Source organism: Rhamphochromis sp. 'chilingali' (assembly GCF_963969265.1).
Source record: "Rhamphochromis sp. 'chilingali' genome assembly, chromosome: 12".
Lineage (NCBI taxonomy): Eukaryota > Metazoa > Chordata > Actinopteri > Cichliformes > Cichlidae > Rhamphochromis > Rhamphochromis sp. 'chilingali'.
The window spans coordinates 31,328,730-31,352,241 of NC_137939.1; the positions used below are offsets into that span (position 1 = coordinate 31,328,730).

Consider the following 23,512-nt stretch of genomic DNA (forward strand, 5'->3'; position numbering starts at 1 on the left):
TAGAAGCTGTTAGCATAGCTTTGCATAAAGACTGTAAACAGGAAGAAATTAACCTTTTACTGCCTGATATGTTTTAGAAACCCAGTTTGTTTTTTACATACATATGAAAATATAGATACTTCTGTCACCACAATAGTGTAAAAGGAATCTTTGTTCCCTTGTTGCATGTGTATATTTCTTTTTAGGAATTTTATTGTGAAGGCTCACTTTGCACTGCAATAGAAGGGTTTCCAGCAAAGCACAGAGACAAACCTCAATCTGTCAAGTAGTGTTAATTAGTGAGCTATGGAAATGCTCTTTTTCCCTTTACTTTTGGACAGAAGCAGACCTTTGTCGTTTATTATGCTGACCATCTCCTGGCTGTAGCTACTTATCAGGCAGATATGATGCAAAGTTCTTATCAAACTCTGAGCATAACAAGTGTCAGTCAGGGTCAAACTGTTCCTTACAATATCCTGGATGATAAGATCAACATATTTCTTTGCAATAATAGGGCTGTCATCATACTGCTCCTTCTGCTGTTATCTTTACAGTACCAGAGACTGGTTGAGGACTGCCATTCATCATTGCATTGCTGAGAGACGCACACTTCGAAACTTTGCACTGGCATCAAGATTTCTGCCCTAAAAAGTTTACATTTATCAGATGGAACAATTGATATCCAGATCAGCTGTTCGAAATCCTTCATTTTCAGCCATGTTTTGTGTGGTGTTTATTTTAAGATGGGTGAGAATCACTCAAGCAGATGGGAATGCAGATTTGTAACACCTAGTCCACGGATGTTATACATGAATGTTCTGCTTAAAAAGCCAGGGGCAGAGCCGCTGAGCTTATAAAAACAGTTGCATAATGTCTTCTGTTTTTCTGAGATTCTTTGTTAAGTCTAAAGAAATAATCCTGATTATTTTATAGCGATTACATCAGGTTTATTTTTAGCTTGAACTTGTGACTTGACTTTTTTGGGGGGAGTAGGAGTGTGGAGATCAGAAATGAGTGTTTAAGAGGAAGGGATGCTGGTGGTTTTTAGTACTCGAGGCTACTTCTTGAAAATGCAAACTGCTGGAATACCTATTTGTGAATGGAAACCTTTGTCAAACCTTGGCAAATTATACATAAATCAGGCTGTGTAATCTTGGTAGAAAATACAGATTCCCTTGCATTTTGGTCACTATTGGACTCGTCTCCAATCGTAGCCTCTGAAGGAGGTGGCCAGGATATCTGGATCCCAGATAATGGTTGAAGACTGGTTCCTGTTCCCTGTGCCAGTCATTGTTTATGAATGTAGCTAAATTAAAACGTGCTAATAAAAAAAGCTTCAGATGACCCTTTGGTTTTAAGATTGTGCGTGTGCACCTGCATGCAACAAAAGCCTGCTCAAAAACATGTGCAGTCAAACTGATTAGACTCTTCCACAAAACCCAAAGTTACCTGTACCAAAAGTCTTTTCATAGGGATTAAACTTTGTGCATGTTCAGGTCCAGTCAATCTGCCAGCAAACACCTGCCCAGCCTCTGAAAATGTGTTTTCACTGTACAGAAACCATTTCTAGATTCTAAATTACACACAAATATTCTGTGTATGAGATCAGACCAAAAAGCATTTTAATGTCAGTATTGGTGCCATACCTGAGCAGGTATTTTCTGTTCTTGATAGGACTAAAGAAGTGTCTTTTTATTAAAAGCTGAGCTGATGGATGATGATGAAAGCGAGGCTAATATCTCATCTGCTTTCCGCTTTGTTTCTGTAGTAGGTGGAAATTGGCCCTTGTATTTGCTTCCCAGTTCTCATGCTGCACGACTGCACTCTTCATTAAAAGGGAAGCTGCGTGCTCAAAGCTGCTTCAGATTATTACCATATGTCTGCAAAGCCCAGCGCTGAGCAGAAAACCAGCTCCCATCCTACCCTCTAATTTCTTATCCCAAAATTGGACATGTGGGTCGCTATGTGTGACAACGTCCCTCCCTTCCCCCGGCCGGCGCAGCACATTCTCACAGTATTTCTTCTCCCATTTTAGATGCATAATAGCAGTGCATCAACCTTTAAGCAACCCTGGAAAATATTATGTCTTGATTTGATATCTAACTGCATGTTGGTTTAACCCTTCAGCTGTTTTTCCAAGATATTAGAGGATCGGAGTGCGTTGTTTCACTCGAGCGTTTTGCAACTGGACTCCTTTTGCTCATTTCCAAGAGGCTGATGTGTGCGTTCTACCTCCTCAGAAATATCTGAGCTCATGCTCCACAGAGCTGGTGCATTCATAAAAACGAATAAATCTTTCAGGAGACATAAAGGGCGCGGGCACTAATCAATGCAGAAAAATGTCAGCCTTTTACAGTTTGAGCAAAACATAAAGAAAGTCCGCTCTGGATGTAGGAGGAGGCCTAAAAGAGATCTTTGTGTCACCCAGTCCAAAAGCCATTGGCCCACATTGCCCGTCCCAGCATGCAACTCACCTCTGCATGAATAAAACACTTGTCTGATGGAGTGGGCAGAAAGCCCCCCTATCTCCAGGAGATCCTACACAGGGCTTTAACATGAGCAGCTTGCCTCACACGCCAACTTTGCACAGTTTGAGAAACTTTGTCATGGATAAAGTCAAACCTCAGGGAAGGCGACGGCAAAGGAAACTTGCTCCTAGAGATGAGATGAGATGAGCAACACCCTTTTTAGCAGTTGGTTGTCTGTAATTTAGTTGGGAAAAGCTTGGATAAATGGATTAGAAGAGGACAGCATTTGGTGCTTGACAGCTCCTGGTGGGCGGCTTTAAGTGGATGATTAGCAGAGAATCTAAAAACCTACAGGATCAACAGGACGATGCAGTGAACAGAAGGTTCAGAGACATTTATTGGTCTTTGCTTTGTGGGGTCAGATGCAGTATTAAATGTTGCTTATTTTTAAATGATAAAAAGTTTGTTGCAGTTACAGAATTGATACTGTTGTCCTCTGGAAATATAATTGTACTCGAAGGAAGTGCATTTGCTCACTTGGACTCGCTGTGAAGTAGGATCAGACTTAGACAGGAGGTTCAAAGCAAGTTTTAGCAAGCGCAAGCTGGATGAGGTAATCGTGCAGGTGGAGATTACAGATGAACATATTGGCAGTTGGCAAAGTTGAAAGCAGAGTTGGCTGGCAGGCTTTGTCTTTAAAAATGGTCAAAGAAAAGAGAGTAATAATTGTCTGCAGAGCTTCAGATAATTGTTCAGTGGGGGAAGGGGCCATGGGCTGCTCAGACTTTTCAATTTCACAAGCAAAGTATGGGCAAAAGGCTAAATTATATTCATTCCTGTAAAATATTTGCTTGTCGAAGAAGTCACAATGTTCCTCTACTGGAAGAAGCGTGGTGCGTACGAGTTGGAGGCTTTGCCATCTCCTTTCAGCGAAGGGTTAATGGAGCGCTACTCCTGGTCTTCATCCCTGGACGTCATCCATGATCTGTGTGGTAAGCTAAGGAACCAGGTCACCTGACTTAACTTTTGGATTAGTGTTTGTGTGTCTGGTTTTCTGCACAACAACACAAGGATGAGCATTGCATTGGTTTGTGTTTGTTTTACTTTGGATTATTTTAAAATATTGAGATGCCAAATATGCCACAGAAATAAATTAACCAGGCCCATTTCACTAATCACCACAGGGCAAATGTCTTTGTACACTTCAAAATGTACTAGATTACAGATTATTACAAATTGTTTGTCCCTGATCTGCTTTCTTTAAGACTGCAAAGCTCAAAGCTGCTTTTTGGAACCAGCCTTAATAGTGACGGTGTGAATGCTGGCTCGCTTTGATATAGAACGTGTTTGCTGTGTGCACGTCTGAGAGCCAAACGCTAAAATCTTCACACGCGCTCAAGTTTCTGATGTGTCCAGTATGTGTCTGCTGAGAAAAAACCCACCAGACTGGTGACATTTAGGCTCAAATACACCGTCTTTCATGCTAATTAGTTAATTAAAAATAAAAGGAAAATCCTTTGCTTATAAGATGAACATTATTCATTATGAAGGAAAAAAGAAATGGACCATGCGCAGTTCAGAGCGTGTCCACTAAGTCGCATCCGTATTTCACTGATATGATCAAGTGATCCTTTAACATTCATAAGAAATAACTCTGCAATGTTTTATGTAACTTTTCTGCAAGAAAAAAAAAGATCACTTTCATTTTGAGTGAAGTATTTTATCCCCATTATGGAAAGGCTTTTTTTTTTTCCATTGCTCTGTTCTTCCGTGGAAAGCACTCAGTGACCTGGCATGAAGACAGCCTCACATGAGGTAGACAAGAGGGAAAGAGCGGATGAGACCAGCTTCACAGATGAAATATTTACCATGGAAGAAGTGCGTAACAGCACTGAAATCCTCCCCTGTCTCCACTCGGTGCCTTTTTTTTTTTTTTTTTTGAAGTGGCACAGGGGCACTTGCTTTCCGCTGTGTCCCCTCTCCCGCCCCTCCAGATTTACGCCATTAGTGAAAGGGAAGTGATAACACACGGCTGTGGAGGAATGTTCTTCATCCTGTCCTCTTTGCCAGCCAGCCTTTTGGAAATCGCACTGCTTTTTAGTCAGTCTGCCTGCTGAGGCAGACCTGTTTGGCAGACGAAAGAGAGAAGAGAGGAGCCAAGAAGGGTACAGTCAGGCTGTGATCCTTACTTTCTTTTTTTTCTCCATTTCTGTAATTAAGTCCTGAGCTTCTACTGAAAACATTCTCAACTGTATGTTAGCTGTCAGCTTTAGGATATTGTTACATTCACCAAAATGGAAGAAAAAAAACAAACTTGAATCCAGAATTCAATCATTTCCATGGATTATCTTATCTATCCAGTGTTCTGGGAATCCATCCTACCTGGCAAACCGTCCTAACTTTGTGAATATGAGCTAGAAGCATACTTTAACAGCTAAAATTAAGTGGCAAATCATCCTAGCATTGTTAATAAGACCTACAAGCATACTTAACGGGTAAAATGAAGTGGCAAACCGTCCTGGCTTTGAGTATGAGCTACAGCCATACTCTGATGGGCAAAGTTAAGTGACAGACCATCATACCTACTTAAATTTGTGCTAGAATGACTCTGTGACAGCAGAAATGTGCATAAACTACTTACGGTAGGACGTTTTGCCAAAGTAGGATGGTTTGTCAGAACACCGGATCTGTTTTTTTGACATATTTGCAGCGGTTGAAATATGACCAAGAATCTAATTGTGCTGGCAACTCTGTGAAGCTGTACCACGGCACAGCGGTGCTTGACTTTTACACTAATGTCACCGTATTAAGAGGTTCTCTGTTACAGTGCTAACACGCTGATGTTTTGCATGCTAACATTTGCTCAGTTCAGCTGAAGTTGATGACAATGTCAGACGTAAACGGGATCACCTGATTATTACAGTCTGTCCTGAGAGATGTGTAAATATGTACAAAATTGCCACAAAGTTAAATTTCAGGAGAACAACCAACTTTTTTAACTCTATAGGTGCTGTGTAAAAGAATCAGTAATAAAAAAAACTACAATAATAAATAAATAGTTGGATGTATAGCTTCTTTAATAAAGCAAAATAAGCTGTGTTTGGTACTGCTGAAGATAAATCATCTGTTGCAATACAATACAACTTTATTGGCATAGCACATTTAAAACCAGAGGTACACCAAAGTGCTTCACATTATCCAGTAAAAGCAGCAGCAAAATACAAATGCAAATGAGCTAGCAGGTGGAAAGCATTGATTAACAAGCATACAAATTAAGCAGATATCAAAATAAAACTTCAAAGGTAAAATCAATACAAAACATTGTTCAACAAAACAGAAGAAAAGGGGGTTGCATGAGCGTACACTTACAAGAAGCGTGCTCTAGATAGCCGGGAAGGCTGAACCGAATAGATAAGTATTCAAGGATTCAAAAAGTCTGCATCGAATCAGACACACGACTAGCTCGTGGGAGATTGTACCCAGAGGTTAGGTGCAACTGAAGCAAAAGGATGGTCCCCTCTGGTCTTCAGCCTTGGCCTGATGATCTCAGTGCTCTACTAGGAATATACAGGCTGAGAAGATCAGTAAGATAGCTAGGCGCAATTTTATTTATGATGTTGCTGTTTAGCCTCTCTGTGTGCAACTCTTTGGTCTGTTTGCGCCATCAAAAGGACTTAAATTCAAAACTTTCATGAACTTTTTCCCCACACCAAATATCTCCGTCGATGGATGATTGTGCTACACTTTAGCCTCAAAGCTTTAAAACCTTATTTCTGGCAAAGTCACAAAGCCTTTAAAACGTTTGATTGCAGTTGTTTTGTTACAGTAACTATTGAATTTAAAGTTTCCCTTCACTTGGAAATGAGCTTCAAAATTACTGACCAGTGGCGTTACCAAGATGGTTTCTGACTGGCTTCTGGAAAGACTTTGACTTTAGTGTTGAGGGGGAATCTAGAGCTAGTCATGAACCCAGTTACACAATCACAGTATATATTATGTAACACATCTGATCATGTGGTAATTTATCAGCTACAATTGTGGGCAAAAATTGGATAATGAAAGCTATTTTGGCCTTTTTGTAACATAAGCAGTGTTCTGAACAAATTAGGAGTAGTTTTTGTTATTTTAATTGCAGACTTTTTAAAAATTTTCTTAAGTGAGTCATAATTGAGGCTTCTAAAATCATTGGTTTATCCCAACATGTGCTTCTCGTACACTGTGCTAAGTGCACACTGGCATTCCTCAGGTCATACTCAGACACGAGTTCCAGTAACAGCAGAACATGCCTGTGTTTTGCTGAAAGTTAAGCACCAATAAAGTCCATAAAAGAAAAGCCTGACACAAAGAGGTCACAATAATAATATCTTGCACTTGTACCAATTACTGTACTTTCTGACACAAATGCCCCCAAAAATTTGAGCTATGCAGTAATCCCCTCATGATGCCTCTTAAAAATTGTGACAGGGTTGTGAGTTTTCTACTTTAACGCAAAAGTCACCTAGACCTTTGGATACGCATGGAGAGGCTGGAGAACGGTGCTTTTGTTCATTGCTATTAAATAACTGTGAAATGACTCAGCACAGTTAATCAGATATTTGTATTTTTCCACATCTTGTAAATTGAAAACTGTTGATTGCTTCCTCCACTCTTCTGTGGAACAGTTTACACTTGCTGTCCTGCGGTTTTCAGTTTTATGCATGGCGACCTCGGGTTTGTGCAGATGTGGTGGAGGAGGGAGAACGACGGAGGGAAAGGGTGGGAGAGTGTGCGATGCACATGTGTGGGTTTTTACCGCCACTGGGGTAAAACAACATTAAGAAGAAAGCCTGTGTTCTGCCCCCAGTGCCACTGAAGCCTCAGCATTGGAAACAGCTGCAACCTGCTCGTGATTTAAGGGATGCTTACCAGACCCAAACCCAATCCACCTGTAGAGGAACAGGAAAATAGTTGGGCTTTAGTAATAATGGAGGGGGTCGTTATTTACGGACCACAAGCCCCTGGGAGTGAGAATGAGTGTTTGAAATAAAAGGTAGTGTGGACATTAAGCAATTATTTCTAAAAAAGAATTTTTGTATTCTCCTTTTTTTTTTTTTTTTTTTCTTTTAAGTGATTTCCTGTCTGGTAGCCTTTAAAAATAGCTTAATCTTCTGTCTGGGAGCTGAATGAGAGGATTGGACCAATCCCAGTCTCCCCACTTATGGACTCTCAGACCTTGAGGTGTGTTCCTGCAATGTGGATTCTCACTCGGTTGTATCCTATTGTCATACTGTCGAAACCATTATGTGTCTTTCTGTGAGTCTACATATTTGCAGACTTCTCGAACAGTCTCATCGCTAGGAAACTTGTGATGCTCTAATATTATATCTATAAATGACGTCATCTGGTTACTTTGCTGCTGCTCTGCCTTTGCAGAGTTTTAATGTTTAAATAGGATTTTCCGATCTGTTCTCACTCCCAGAGGTAAAATACCGATGCCGCCAGAAGGTGCTGGTGTCCACGAGCTTACCAGTTTTGTTTTTTGTGACTGTGCACCTGTCCACTAAGAATGTTCAGAATCAGAATCAGAATCAGAAAGGGTTTTATTGCCAAATGTTGAGCAGGTTTACAACATTAGGAAATTCATTACAGTGCAGCAACAACTATGCACGCACCCCAGACAGCAGACTTTAGAAGTAGAAGCATAAGAAGTATAACAGGAATGACTCCTCAGCTATAGTGTCTCCAGCTGTCTGTGTCTGCAGCAGAAGTATAATCAAGGCCTCAGGAGGCAGGAGGGGTGGAAATGGACTCAAACACCACTGTCGACCAGGAGTCTGTGGTGCATGGGAGCTTTACGGTTTCCTGCTGTTTACCTTTGCTTACTTACTTAGGTTTGAAGTTAAAATTGTAAATTGGGTTTAGTTATGTCCCTTCATTAATGCTGTTGCATTGAAAAAATACTTTTGATGGTACTCGGTGCATTTAAAAAGCAACACTTAGAAGTCCTGAGCAAGAAACCATGAGGGTTGGAAGATCTGTTTCACTATGGCTTTGATCAATAGTGAAACGGATCTCCTAACACGTAAGCTGAGGACACTCTGCGGTCTCCTCTGAGGTGACATTGACAGAACAGCCATGTATGATCTAGGATGAGAACAGGCTGGATTTACATAATATTCATCTTAGCAGTAGTTTGCTAAAATGCATAGCCACTTGGCAGTCATAGGCAGAATGCTATTAATAGACCCAAAATATAAAGTCCTAAAAAGGCAACTGTTAAACACTGTTTGTACTGATTGTATGTCCCATGTGGAGCCCTCATTAATGCACTACAGCTGTGACTTAAGTCTATGAGGGTTTAGTGATTAGGCCCAAGGTGGGAGATTGAGAGACTGATACCAACGTTTCTGTTTTCTCCAACCTGATAAATCAGACTTGCAACTGGTCCTGACTGAGAAACAGCCCAGCACATAACTCCCTGCAAAACTTCTGTTTGTTGTCTTAATCCTTTTTTTAAGGACTGCAGGGAGGTTTTGCTTTACTTGGACAGAGCCAGATTAGCTGGCCCCCTGATTCCAAACTTTATGGTAATGAAAGCTAACTGCCTCCTGGTTCCAGCTCCGTAAGTTTTATTTGGCCATACAGATGAGGGTGATATTGCTCTTATCATTTAGTGCTGCATCAATAAACTATGTGGTCAAGCAGTCACCAAAATAGCTAATATGCACTATAGCAGAAATAAAGCAGCACTATTGCACTTTTTAAACCCGTCCTTTCCTTAATTTTTTTCATATCTACACTTAATTTGGGAGATGGATGGAATTTATGCTAATAGCATTAACTATTAGCGACTCATCTCCACAGCTCTGGCTTCAATCGCCCAACTTTTCTGTCTGCTGCGCCACGGGTGCTGATATGTCCGTCTCTATGCCAACTTTCCCTGCCCGTATGGCATCCACCTGTCTGCCATCTGTGTTTGTCTCCCAGGAGTGCTTTCATATCTATCTCCTGGCAGAGAGGGGTGTGTTGCGTTACACGAGGGGGTGTGGGAGTAGAGGAGGCCGTTAAAGTCTCTCAAAAACAACATGTGAAGACGAAGAGAGGAGCCAAAGTCTGTGCAAACGCAAACATAAGCTCACCCTTTCTCCATGTACCATGATGCGACCGCACCAAACGGAAGGCAGCACGAAGCATTCTTGAGATTCCTTGTGAAATTGTGCCGAAGGCTTACGGTTAAACGCGCGCCCAGCTCTGTCTCTGCCCACCTCATGGTGAAGAAGAGACTAGTGAACAGAGTGAGGCGTGATCGAGTGGTGGCTGAACTTGCTGAGAGTTTCATCTCAGACCAAATCTTTATCCTGCAACTGAGGTGTGCTGGGGTCACTGACCATTTGTAAAAAAAACCCTCCTCCCTGAGCAGCCTTGGTCCTCTCATAGGTTGTTTGGGACAGTAGCCTGTGGCTTTGGATTTCTCTGTTTAATCTAATACACTTGGAAGTTGATGTGCATTTTTGTTTGCAAATAAAAGACAAAGCACAAGTGCCAAAGCAATGAATGGATTAAATGGCGTGTTTATAATCTGCTAATATTAGCAGTCAGCCTAAGCAGCTTACAGTCTGTAGTAGGGTTTGAGTTTACGCTAAAGCCAAAGAGTGCATGTGGACATTACAGCAATAGCTTTTTATTTCAAATTTGTTATTATTGCATTTGTTTTATTTCATTGCATTTCACTTTGTCTTGCCAGTTCTTTGAATTGCACTATTCATTAAAGTGCGACATATTTAATATTTAACTGACTGATTGGGGCAGCTAAAGGTTATAATGAATATAGTTAGTGTTTACAACTGGCAGATCCACTGTGTAGTATCTCCCTGCAGTGTATTAGCCACTTCTCCATGTCATAAGAGTTTAATGTTAGACTATCCTGCAGGTCTTTAGTACCCATCTGTACCCATACCTTTAACTATTCTAACAATTCCAAAATTCAGCTCTTAATTCTCATCATAACTGCGTATTTTCTCATGCACTGTGGAGAAAAAAAAGTATCAAGAAGGTAAGCTAAGCAGCCAGACATGGTTTAGTTTGAATGATCTTATGCATTTCCATCTATACTCGCATCACCAGAAGCTAACGAGCTCTGCAGTGCAAAACAAGAACAGCACTGCTGCGAGATCAATTTCTGTGTGTGAGTCAGAGGTATACCAGATGGCAGAGTGACAGCCTGTGGCAGTGCAGTTGTGTAGGCTCCCATTGTGCTAATGGTAATATGGTAATGTGTTTTGCAAAAAATAAATAGATAAATAAATTAGTAAATATTTTTTTTGATATACTGGGTCAACCTGGAGATTCATACACAGTAAACACGTAGTGTGCTCTTTTTTTAAACCTAACCAGCGAGCCAGTGAAAAGGCTACAACCAATGATTATACTTACCTTCAGTTAATCTTGTCTCCTTTATAAATAAAAGTGTGGAAATTATAAATTCTCGGACTTTATTCATTTTGCTATTATTGGTCTGAACAGCAGTCCAGAATTATGAGGTGTTCAGTATATGATGTCACAGAAAGACTGACATTTGCCTGGGCTTGTAGCAAGCGTCTACATTTGGTGGAGAAGTGAAGAGACTGTTGAAGTGTTGGAACATCATATTCATAGATGCATCATTCTCATCGCAGAATAAGGACAGGCAGACTAGTGTGCATGATTAAATCTGGCCTCAGCTGCTTTGGGCTTATTTATGGGGCTGGTTTGGATACCTAATGTTTCTTTGCCTCGGGCATTGTCTCTCTGCGGTGAGCAGGCCGGCGGAGAGCTGTGTGGATGGGATGCACCCCTGTCTCTTTAGTGTGCAAGCTCATTGTCTGCTGTCACGTGTGTGCGTGTATGGTGTGTGCTCGTGTTTGCTTTTGGCTTAATCAGCAGTGCTGAGTTCAGAAATTCCAGTTCATCAGAGAGAGAAAGAGGGAGAGTCAGCAAGATATGAGCAAGTAGGAGAGAAGACGGAGGTTTGGCACATAATGGTGTGATTATACGATAAAAGGAAGGATGGTCATGAGGAAGAGGGCTAAGGAGAGGAGAGCTTAGCACTGAAATGCTATGTTGTGGGTCGAAATCAAGGCGAGAGAAAGCCATCCATAAAGCTGCATTCATGTGTTGTGTTCCTTTTGTTGTGGCAGTGTTACTGTTGGCCAGTTGCATTGTGTCAAATCAAGAAACGTACCTTTCATCGCAGCTTTGCTAACATTTCTGCACATTTCTTTATTACTGTTCTGTGCTGTGATTATCTAGAAGGCAGTAATAAATTACACCGTTGCCAGTAAGATGATTTCTAGATGGTTTTGTATGTTGAATTCAAATCTGAAAGTAGATTTGAACCCAACATTTCAAATTTGGATAAAATCTGTGTCAACAGGATTTATGCAATGATTAGACTCCAGTTCTAGTTATCCTGGTTTCTTTTCCTTCTTAACTTTTCTCAGGTCCTGTGTAGGCTCTTTGTGGAATTCTTTCCTTTGTTTCTTTTGACATGATTTACAGTTAAGAGTTCATCTGCTATAGTTTTTCTTAGGCCTGCTACTTCGTCTTTTCTCCCCCACTTGTCTAATTTCCTTTATTTCTAAGGACATGCTGCATGACATGGTAAGATATGGCAGGTTTTTTGGCTAATAGCTCTTTGGAAATAACCTTGTTGGTGCAAAAATGCTATTTTATATCTGACAAACTGCTTTATCTTTGGCATTTTTAATTGATTCAGCTAAATAAATGGGAACAAATGATACTTTTGCCACGTGCTGTACAATACAAGAATGTCTAGCTCCTTGTAAGCAAAATGTAAAGAAATTGTAATTCTTTTCATTTATCTCTGCATGTAAACAAGCTTAATATAATTCGGTGTGTTACCATTAGTGTATATACTTGAATTCTTCTTCATGTTAGGAAGGGGAGACTTCCCTGTGTCTCTCTCCTTCCTTCCTTCCTTTCCTCCTGTGAGGTGCACGTATGCAGCACCACTGCACAATTAGCAGTTAGCGTTATACATGTGGATAGCGCTACATAAGTCACGAGTATTAAATTGTTTCCCTACACCGACCAACTTTATGTCTAGAAACTGAGAGTGAAGCCCTCACTGTCTAGCTGCTTTCACATATGTACATGGGAAAACTCAACTAGCTGTCTTTAACCTGGCAGCACACACGTACAAGGTGTGTGTCATGCTCTCTATACCATGGTAGAGTAGCCCGGGTTATTGTCGTGATGCCTACAAAGTGAATGTGTGTCCTTTGCCTAAACCAAAAGTGTATCCAAAAGTGAGAATGTGACTCATGCAGATAGTTTGTTTTATGATAAATGTGATGAAAGATTACTTTTGAACAGTACACCAGCACACCTGATTTGCCTGGCTGTAGTTCATGTGTGAAAATGGTTTCAGTATGCTTATGGATGCTGACCACAAAAAATACAGTGGCCTTTTGTTTTTTGGATCTTTCTCATTGGTGGAGCTGGAAAATGTGGCCAAAAAACCACTTTTGCAACTGGCACAGTTAAACCATGAAGAATACATTTACAGGCTGCAAAAAGATCTTGAGTATGACGCTAAATGTTGTGTATAGACCCTTTCCCTTAAGTTGTGGTTGGCCAACCAAGTTTATTTTTATTTATTGATTTATTTTTTAAACCATAACCAGTGTCCAAATGTTTAGGTCCACTTTGGATTTTGTGTTTACTGCTTCACCTCCCTGCATTGACATCTGAGATCACACCGATAAGCCAAGTAACATTTGTTTTGTGGACGACTGTAAACTCTCGCTGTGGTAAAGACTGCTCTTCCTCTTTGGGAAACTCTCCATAAAAGCTGGAGGCTCCCTCTGTAGCCTGCTGCTTGTAAACCCCGAGGGAAACATTAACCTGAGGCCCGCTGGCAGAGGCCACTGTCAGAGCTGAGAGCGCGTCTCGGCCTGCTCCCAGCACAGCAGACACACAGGAGAGGCCCATTTTCTTCTTTTTTTCCCAGAAGGTGGTGGAAGCTTTACAAAACAGGCTAGGCCTCTGCTCTATCACTTTAAATGGCTTTAAGGGTCGTGAAGGTGTTTGGGTCACTCTTTCAACATCTAAACTGTTGTTTAGATTAGTTGTTTACTGTTGTTTACCGTCTAAACAAGTAATTTCAACAGTTTAGGTGTACTGGCATAATTTTTTACACACATTTGGTGTCCCCAGAAGGCCAATCTTCATGTCTCATTACTGACATCCTGACTTTGTTTAGGGTTAAAATGGATGATTTTAGCTTTAGAGCATCTCAGCAGTGTTTTTAATAGAATATCATGAATTTTTTGTACATATTTGTGTCAGATCTACTTTAATGTTAATGTTTGATGTGTATGCGTTAGTCCCCGCAGGGAAATTACTCCTCTGCATTTAACCCATTCACCCAGTGAAGCAGTGGGCAGCCACCAATGCAGCGCCCGGGGAGCAGTGTGTAGGCACGGTACCTTGCTCAGGGGTACCTCAGGGTAGCTGTTCAGTGGAGTCGAACCCCCGACCTTCCGATCATGGGGCAACGACTCTACCTACTGAGCTATCCCTGCGTTGCGTCATTACAGCATGTCCTTGTTGCTCAAGTTTTTAACTCTTTGCTCCTTAAAGATGACATGTGAGGACCTCCCTTGTACCTTTAATAACTAGCCAGCTTGGAATCTATCACAAATGACCATTAGAATAGGTTTGGGGGTTTTCCAAGGATATCCCTACTAAGGTGATCACTTTTTGTTCTGGAAGCAGGCCAGAAATATGACAGAAACTGCTGAGTTCCTATAAGAGAAACAAGGTTGACCCCTATTGGGCATCCAAGAGGGGAAAAAGTTGAGGCACATAGTGCATTTCTGGTAGGGACGTTTTGTTGCTCTGCTGGGAAAAAAAAATCACAAAAACCTATTACAATATATCAAAAACTGTTTTCTGACCAGATACTTATAAAAATTAAGTTTTTCAGTTAAGTTATCAGGGCTTTGCGTGCTATATGTGAACTGAACATATAAATATGACCTATAGACATGAGCATTTTATCCTGAGGACCTTGGGACAGTCTCACCAAGCTGCTAACATGACTCTAAACCCCGAGTCCACTGTTGAGTAACTTGACTGCACACAGGTTGACCCTTCCCATCACAGCTGGGAAACCTCTGGCTCAGTGGTATGCACCAATTACAATGTTTTTCCGTCTTCCTCACCAGCACCCTTTACCTGTGATTGCAGCTGCAGCCAAGTGGATGACTCAAGGTGACTCGTTTCTGTGTGCGGGCTGTGAGCAGGGCCTCGTTTCTGTGATGACAAATTGGTGTTTTAAATTTGACCTTCAGTTCAGCCACTAAGTGACTTCATTTCCTAGCACCAGTCCTCCTCTGTTTAATGTTATTTTATTGGTGCAAAAATAGAGACTAGATTATTAGTGAAAGTTTTACTAAAAAGTCCTGTCATGCGTGGAAACTGCAGATCTTTTGGAGCGAGGCTCCTTCTGTTTTACCCTCCTGGCTTTTACTTTCTCCTTTCTTCACATGTATTCTCTGCTTTTCTCATTAAACGGTCAGATAAATATTGGTGTGCTCAGGGCCTCTGTTATGATATTTTTATCGTATGTGTACATGTAGGAGATGTAGATGTAAACACTGCCTTTTATCGTGCCCCCCGGTGTAGCGATAGCCAGCTAGTAAGTAGACTTTAGAAGTTTATTTGACAACAGTGATTTGTTATTGTGCAGCAGAGTGCTGCGAGCTTGCCCATGATGAGTGCACTTTTGTACAAAACCCAGATTGGGGCTTCCTCTCATTTGCTCCATTTTCTTCCTGTCTGTTCTTGTCATTTCTCTCTGATCTCCTCCCAAAAACACACCCCACCCTCTTCCCTCTGTTTACCTTCCCTTCATGAAATCTCTGTAGCCGAAGTTCTTTTTCGTTTTTCTTTCTTCCATTTTTTTTTTATTACGTGGCTTCTAGGTCTCTATTACTGTGTGTTTCTTGTGCTCGTAGTCGCTCCATCCTTATGTAAACACAGGCAGCGACTTTTAGTCTCGCTGTCTGCAGTACGTTTTTAAAACTTTACCAAGAAAGGTGTGTTAATGGACGTGCTGCTGGCTGGGTGGCTGGTTTGGTGTTTTTAGTGATACAGAGGGAAGTCAAACTGACCCGTGTGTTCTGTTTCAGATGAGAAGCCCGTCCAGGAGGACGATGGGGTGGTGTGCCAACATCCCGAGTGTCCTGAGCGGCGGAGGGCCTCTAAGGTAAGATCCTTAAGGCTTGAAAGGCTGTGCATGAACACATTTCACTTTCAGTGAGATGGTATAAAAATGATTATTGGCGTAAGTCCGTTAACTAACTGGGGCAAGGTCTACGTCTGCAAGGACAGGCTGCAGGGAATGCAGTTTTTATACCCAAACTGCAGCTCCTCCTGGTAATGTCTATGTGTGAATGCAGAGCATCATATTATTTATTCCTTACATTAATTGGACTTTGAATTGGACAAAGTCCATACAAGCTCTGAACTGGCCACCAGTTAGTTTTAAGCAGTTAAATGATAATAACACAATTAAAATTATTTCAAGCAATTCAAGCGTAAAAATCCTGGTTTCCAGCGTGATGGAAGAAAAGATCCACACTACTGCCACATCGTCCAACAGCCGAGTCAGAAACAGTGATGGAAAATCATGTCCGCAGACACAAAAATTAATCAGGTTACTATATGACTATATTGAGGTGTTTTGATTGAGCTAACAGTAGCCATCAGAATTTGTTTGTAATGTTAGGTTTTTACAATATTTTCATGAAGTCTAACAAGCTTACTATTATTTATTACCAGCGTTATGCGTCCATGTCACCTGGTTTTACACCCGTGTACATTTGTGAGTAAATTTAAAGTCATCAGCAGGTTGATGTTATATATAATGTGCTTATTAAATTTTTGTCTTGGAGTTTAATGAGGAAAAAACAAAATGATGAAAGATACCAAAATGCCATATACCTGCATTATTTCTTATGTCCAGCAGGGGGCGAGTACTCTGGTTCCAAAAAGAAATAGTCAACATTAGCCCTTGTTTCCCTAACTATGACCTCAGTAAACACTAATAAAGTTACTGGTTTCTTATCCTACTGAGTTCAACACAATTCTCATTTTAAAATGTATGGTCCCACTAGAGTCAAAAAGGCCCATAAAGGAGGGAATGGTTTCACGCAGATTTAGCTTGTAATGAACGCTATGGCCACATTTATGAAGGTATTTTGCTGAACATAGCTATTTGTATGCGTTTTGGCCTTTTCAATGAAAAGTGAATACTGAAGATTACTGTTTTGGAAAAACTCCTGTTGAGGTAAAGCTTTTTGAAAACTCCATATGTCTGCACAAAGAAAACAGACTTGAGACTGCATACATGTAGCTGTATCCTGGCATATCGCTATCCTATGAATGTGGAGCAAGATGGCGACAATTGACTCTTTATTTACTGTATGGATTGTGCATGAAATGGAGTTGATGACTGAGCCTTACAGATGCTGGCAGGTGTACAGAGCAAAGGTAGCCATCCACTTGTGTTGATGTAGTTCTATAACAGACAGCTGGACAGGAGTGGTGTCAGGTCTTGACTTTATCTTTTGGGACTAAAAACAAACTTAGTTCCATGCTACACTCACAGTAAAGGAAGTACTTGGGGCGGATGGATGAATCACCAAAAAGCCTGACTTGGACATAGAGACCGCTGTTTGCATTCCACTTCCTTCTGACAGTCAGATGGGTTTCTTTAAACCATAATGATAATGGTTGTTTTTTTTCTAACCTTAACCAAGAAGCTATTATTTTAACCATGATGACGAAGGTCCTCTAACATTAACAAACCAGTAATTTTAACCACCACACATTTCCCCATCTTTAACAAGTACTTATTTTAACTCAGACCGTGAACATTCCTCAACCTGAAACAAATCTTTTTTGCGCCTAACCTTAACCAAAGTTAACCTGGTGGGATTTTAATACAGATGTCAGAGAAGTAAAAGCTTTTGTGTGACATTCTGAGCGAAGCTACACGGGATGTGATTAGTAAGATGTCCAATGTCTTAAACTACAAATTAAAAAACTTTGTAATGAAAAGGCACAAACCCTGACTAACTCCTCTTGGCCTGAGTGTTTGAATTTAATTAGATTTAGCCTGACAAAATGCTGTTGTGGTACAGTACTGCGAAAGGCGAAGCAGAGTGGGAAATCTGCTTTTCTTCTTCTTTAGGTGTTAAAAGTGGCGTGAGTCTTGGGGCTCTGTGTCTGGCCACCAGACTGTGAAATGAATTATTCCTTTGAAGCCACTGGTTTCTGAAAATGGGAGTCTGGCCAGAAGACCAAGGGAAACCGCCATAGTGTCTGGCTGGTCACTCGCTAACTCTGGTTTGTTTTAGTTTGTCTGCTCTGCCCTGACATCTCCCTCCTGCCGCTAAAGCTGGGCATTAGACAGATTTCCTATTGAAATGAGATGTTGTCTCCTACTGTCCTCTCTGTGGAAACAATGGAAAAGGAAGATGACACGGAGAAAAGATTTTGAATTCAGGCAGGCCTCTGGAGAGAGAGAGAGAGACGAGTTATATATAGTTTTTCTCCATGGCAACTGAGAATAATGAAATGGGGGAAAGAAGAAAGATACAAAGTGCTTAACCTGAACTATTCACACTGTCTCTTTCCTTTCTCCCCACATAAGTCTCCAAAATCCACTTTTCCTTAAAGACAAAATCACTTCAGACTGTCTGGCCCCTCTTGCATGACAAAGTCTGTCCTGTTTTTAGGATTTGTGTGCCGAGTTGTAAATGAGGCAGGAGGCTTTCTCCTTGGTCAGGGTCAGGCTTGACGTTATTATGTAAGGAGATTATAGAAGGGCTTGTATCCAGGTGCGGACTGGGACAGACGGGAGGAGAACGAGGCTGACGGCAGATACAAGGTGTACGGTCTTTTTAGGTAACACAGAGGCTTTTATTTACATTGTGTTTCAAACAGTTATCACCTTCTTCAGATCGCTAAGCTCCATTAAACATTCAGATGTTACTAAACTTCTTCATATAAACTTAAAAATAATTCAATTATTTGTGTATTTTCAAGTGACGGACTAAAAAATGAATCCAACACAAGTGCTCACACTGCAGTTCCTCCGATGCTCATCTCCAAAAGCAAATCAAACCTGTAGACTCCCATGTGTAGTTACAGCCTAGAATATATTTTTTGTTTCTATGCTTACTAGCAGCTAATTTCACCCTTTCAAATTACTTTTTTTTTAATAGCACAGACTGTTAAATGGTTTCCAGTCGCTCTCTGCTTTGTGACTTTAGGTTAACTAATTTGATTTGCAGGACCTTTTGACCATGTTTGTTTGTAGTCTTTGTGACTTTGAGTCCTTTTAATACAGCAGTTAAAAAAAATATGGCTTGCTGTGCAGTTAATTGTGCAAACAGACCAATGAAATTTGACATCACTGAATCTATAATCTGATGGGTTTTTTTTTTTTTCTTTTTTTTTTTTTTTTTTGAAGATGAATTCAAGTTTTAGTTTTTTGTGTTAATTTGGTATTTTGCTTATTAGTGTCTCAGCTGACTCCAGGTTTCACCAATCTTATAAACGGTACATTGCACAATGACTGAAACTAGCACCACTGAATATACAATGGGCTGAGAGGTCAGTTCCTTGATCGTTAATATGCAAATTCTCATGACCATTGATCAACCACTACTGATCAAGGCCCATTGATCAAAGACCACTGATGAGGATGTCTACATCCTGGACAGGGAGGAACGCTGGTTTGAGTGCAGAGTCAAGGAGGCCATTTACGTGAAAAGGGAAAGACCATCTCTTAATCGAGGAGGGGGCCTAAGGGTACATCTTTTACCATCTTTCAGTAATGCTGTGATTGCAGCCATTCCCCAACTCTCTGTGAATGGTACTCATGGCCATTGATCAGCAGTCTTTGATCAATGGACCTTGATCAGTAGTGGTGGATCAATGAGAATTTGCATATTAATTATCAACTGACCACCCAGCCCATTGCTGCTTCAGTGGTGCTAGTTTCAGTCATTGTGGAATGTACTGTTTAAAAGATTGGGGAAACTTCCAGTCAGCTGAGACTGAAGCGATCACTTGGATGAGTGACAAAACGTTTTTCCCACTGAAAGCGCTACATCCAGATCAACAAATCAACCTTTTGGGATTTACTTACCTGGATGATTGAGCATGCATCAAGACACTTTGCTTTGAGGGGTTTTTGAAGTCTGTACAGTGTATACAGTACTACACCCATATTAACTCCTGTTCGTGAATAAAGCAGAGATGAACTCTACAGTCAATAAGTGCACTTGAATTGCATTTTCTGTTTTACTGCTAATATGTAATAATTCCACTTTCAAAGTGTAAATATTAACAAGAGTTCATTATATTGAAAGACTTAAATGTGCTTAATGGAAAAAGTGGAAGAAACTACCTGCAAAGTGTGCAATATCTACATGTAAAATATCTACAGACTTTATCTTAAGTCAAAAGAAATGCGTTGCATCTGTTTGATTCAATCTTGTACCATCATAAAAACAGGTTTTGTAAATATATAGTACTCTATATACTAGACACATTAAAATTAAGCCTCTAAAAGCCACCTGTTGGCTGTATAATGAGTAGCAAGTGAATGGTTTCAAATGAAAGACATTCATTGAAAATATTGTTTTAAGTGAGTCACTGGTGTTATTCTTGCACCTCGATCCTACACTGCCTGTTTCTGCTCTAGTGAGGAGTGGATGTCACAATTCCTAACGCTTCTGGTAACTGTATACTTTAACTTAAGAACATTGAGGGTGAGTCATTTTACATTTTTTGGTTTCCAGATCATGAAAAATCATTTTTGTTGTGTACTGGAAGATGTTGTGATATTATTCATGCTCACAGCTGTTGCTCAATAGTAGAACTTGTATTGTCTGTAACAAGCTTTAAGCAGCAGGGGGCATTTCATGGCCGCCCTGACCTCCAGGTCTGCTGCTGCTTATTCTCCTCCAAAGCTCAGTCTGACTAGCGAGAGCCACATTTCTCAGAAGAATTTGAGCATAAATATATCCCTCGACTTTTACCCACTCCACCCACGAAACCGATTTAGACACATCAAAGAAAGCATTTTTTACTAAATAAAAAAAACACATTAAACTTTTATATTTCACTTTAAGAGTTTTTGAAATGACTCCCAATTATCTCTTTGATATGTCGGCAGCTTGGCAACAAGCTACACTGCAGGCACAAATGCATAGAGAGAGAAAGCGAGTCTTGGACTTGTAATGCTCTTTTTCAGCTGTTTTATTCCCAGGCAGGCTTGCCTTTAGTCTCCTCCTGCTATATATCAGCTCCCTGGTGAGGCTGTGTCACTTCTAGTCGCAGCATGACTGGCTGGGACTTGAATGAGTCCACCTGGGCCATAATTTACTGGAATCACACCAGGTGTCACCCTGTACTTGTGCTGCTGTAGCTCAGCTGTGCCACCACGTTAAAAAGCAGAGCTCCTAAAGGTTCCTAAAAGGATTTTAAATGGCCCAACACATGTGTTTCCACGGGTTTTTTGCTGGCGTGTTTGGATACTTTTGGTTTCCTTAAGTCAGAGGGATTTGAAATCCGTCTGCAGGTGTCTGTCTGAAAGATAATGTTACAGGGTGGGTTCTCGATTGAGGTGGTGGGATACGGTAGTGCGTGCTGGTTAGTGCTCACTGCTAGTCTGAGCTTGCTTGCTGGATTGAGGTACAGACAGAGAGGAGTTTATTATCCCCCTCCTCCTTCGCTTCTATCCCACCGGTCCCCTTTATTTCCCTCCCTCCCTCCTTCAGGATTGACATGACCAGACAAGATGACTCGCAAGGCGTGGGTTGCTTTGCCAACGGGCCCCTCCCAGTCCAAACAGCTGGAGGCACAGGGATAATGTGTAGAAAGTGGAAATTGACAGAAGCACAAAGGATGAGGAAATGTTTAAGTCAGCTGGATCCCCCTCGGTCTCTGTACGTGCATTGTGTGAACTTTAAGCTTCTTTCTGTACGCTTGTGTCTCCAGCTACTCTCTTCCAAATAGTTGCTTTTTAATGTGCTCCAGGTTTGGACAGATCTGGGTAAACGGCATCATTTTTTTTAGGCAGCTAGGACATGAAATAATTCTCAGCAAGATCGAAACTAAAGTGTGCTTTTATTTATTGTTGAATTGAAGTAGAAGTGAGTTTATATGACTGCTCCCTTAGAAGGCTTCTGTAACAGGGATTTTGATCTCAATGGGACTTCTTAGTTAAACCAAATATTAGGAAAAGTGGCAATAGATTTGCTGATAACGTCTAGATGTAAAAAGATGTATGAATCATTTTAAATGCAGTGGAAGAATTCCCTCTGTCCTGACTCATGATGATATGGGAACCTTATTGAAATAATTACACGAAACTAACATCAGTGCTGTATTTTACCCTGTTTTTCATCGTTTTAGAGAGATTGGAAACTCTCATAGTTGCATTAATTTGTTGCACCTTCTTCTTCTTGAATTGTTAATGCCTCCAGCTGGAGAACTGGCACCAACAGCTTTTTTTTTCTATTTCTATAAACCTAATATCTGAATAATGTCAATGTAATATCCATTTTCTTTAGTCAGTTTAATGTGCACACAGTTAAAGTTGCTCTGTATTTGGACATGTGGAGTACATCTCATTTAATCACTCATGTTTCTGGCTGGCTTCCATTTTTATAAAAAAATTTCTCTTTTCCCTCTTTTGTTCCCACTCTTTTATGTTTTATGAGCAATCCTTTGCTTATGTTTAATGGTAATTAATTTTTATTAGTCACAGTCTTATGCGATATACTTAGACAGAATCACCTTATTACTCGCAGCTGACTCATTCAGTCTGTTTTTCTTTTTAGCGGCTATCAGTTCATTTTGTCACGAATGTTTCTTCTTTTATAAGCACAGACACAGTGGATCTTCAGATTTGACCTTGCTTTCTGTTCCACTGAACTGCTCAGTTGAAAAGTCACACTTAACCGACACTGACAGGAACCTTCCGAGGCTGCTAAGTAAATACGTTCATTTGGCTGGATGCCTACTTTCTATATCTTTGAGGGGGATCTAGGGTGAAGGGTATTAGGCATTATTTCCTGGTAGAAATGGCTTCGGTTCTAGGTGTCATAAGCCCCTTTCAGACATACCCTCCTTTCATTAATCTCAGTGTGTCAGCTGTATGAATGAGCAGTCTTGTTCTTGTTGGAAGAGGCACAACTGCAGTCTTGCTATGGGACAGTAATGTTTGCTTTCAGTAAAGGACAAGTCTGAACTACATATAGTAACATTACCAAACAGGCACATCCTCCCACATGCATCTTTGTGAGTTTAATTCACTAGGTGTGTTGAACAGCAATGTGTATATAATGACATTTTTTTAAAAAGTATCTCAAAACACTGAAAACAAACACCTGAGGCAAACCAATGAAGAAAGACAAATAAGAAAAGCGAACAAAGTTAATACTCCAAGAGAGTCACTCTTTGTGACATTGATGAAAGAACCAAGCTAAATAAAGCAGGTACTGACAATAACTGTGGCCATAAAGGCAATAAATCTTCTGCTCATAACTTAAAAGGAACCTACGGTATGTCTAAATAACAGGACACCATCGTATGATTAGTGAAGCCAGCAGTATTACATACCCAACATCTGAAAAAGGCAGCATATTTTCTCTAACAACTCACCACTTGCCTAATTGTTCTTGAATCTTCAGCCTGGGAGGATTCACAACTTTTTCTGAAAGCTCATTCAGCATGCATGGACTCTAAAACAGCCGTTCTACATTCATACTATCCACTTCTTCTGCTCATTTTTCTGGATTCATTGGGTCTTTTAGGAATTTCCAGTTAATGTTAGAAAATGGGGAAAAATGGCTGTGTATATTTGCCTTTTTTCACGTCATGCAGCTTCTTCCAGTATCTTCAATAGAGAGCTGCTGATGGTGATTTATCTCTGGACACAACATACATTATGTTCATCAATATTCTTCACAGCTTGTATTGTAATTTAGACATTAAAG

General features: G+C 40.6%; 1 protein-coding gene across 2 annotated transcripts in view; it reads left to right on the forward strand.

Moving 5' to 3' along the window:
* plekhg5b (pleckstrin homology domain containing, family G (with RhoGef domain) member 5b) overlaps positions 1-23,512 on the forward strand; it is a gene marked incomplete at its 3' end in the record, with an annotated part of 79,527 nt that overhangs the window by 10,639 nt on the left and 45,376 nt on the right. For both annotated transcript variants that reach the window (XM_080899829.1, XM_080899828.1), the window contains exon 2: positions 15,623-15,699. In XM_080899829.1, coding sequence (XP_080755955.1) covers positions 15,623-15,699 — 77 coding nt within the window. The remainder of the gene's footprint in view (positions 1-15,622; positions 15,700-23,512) is intronic.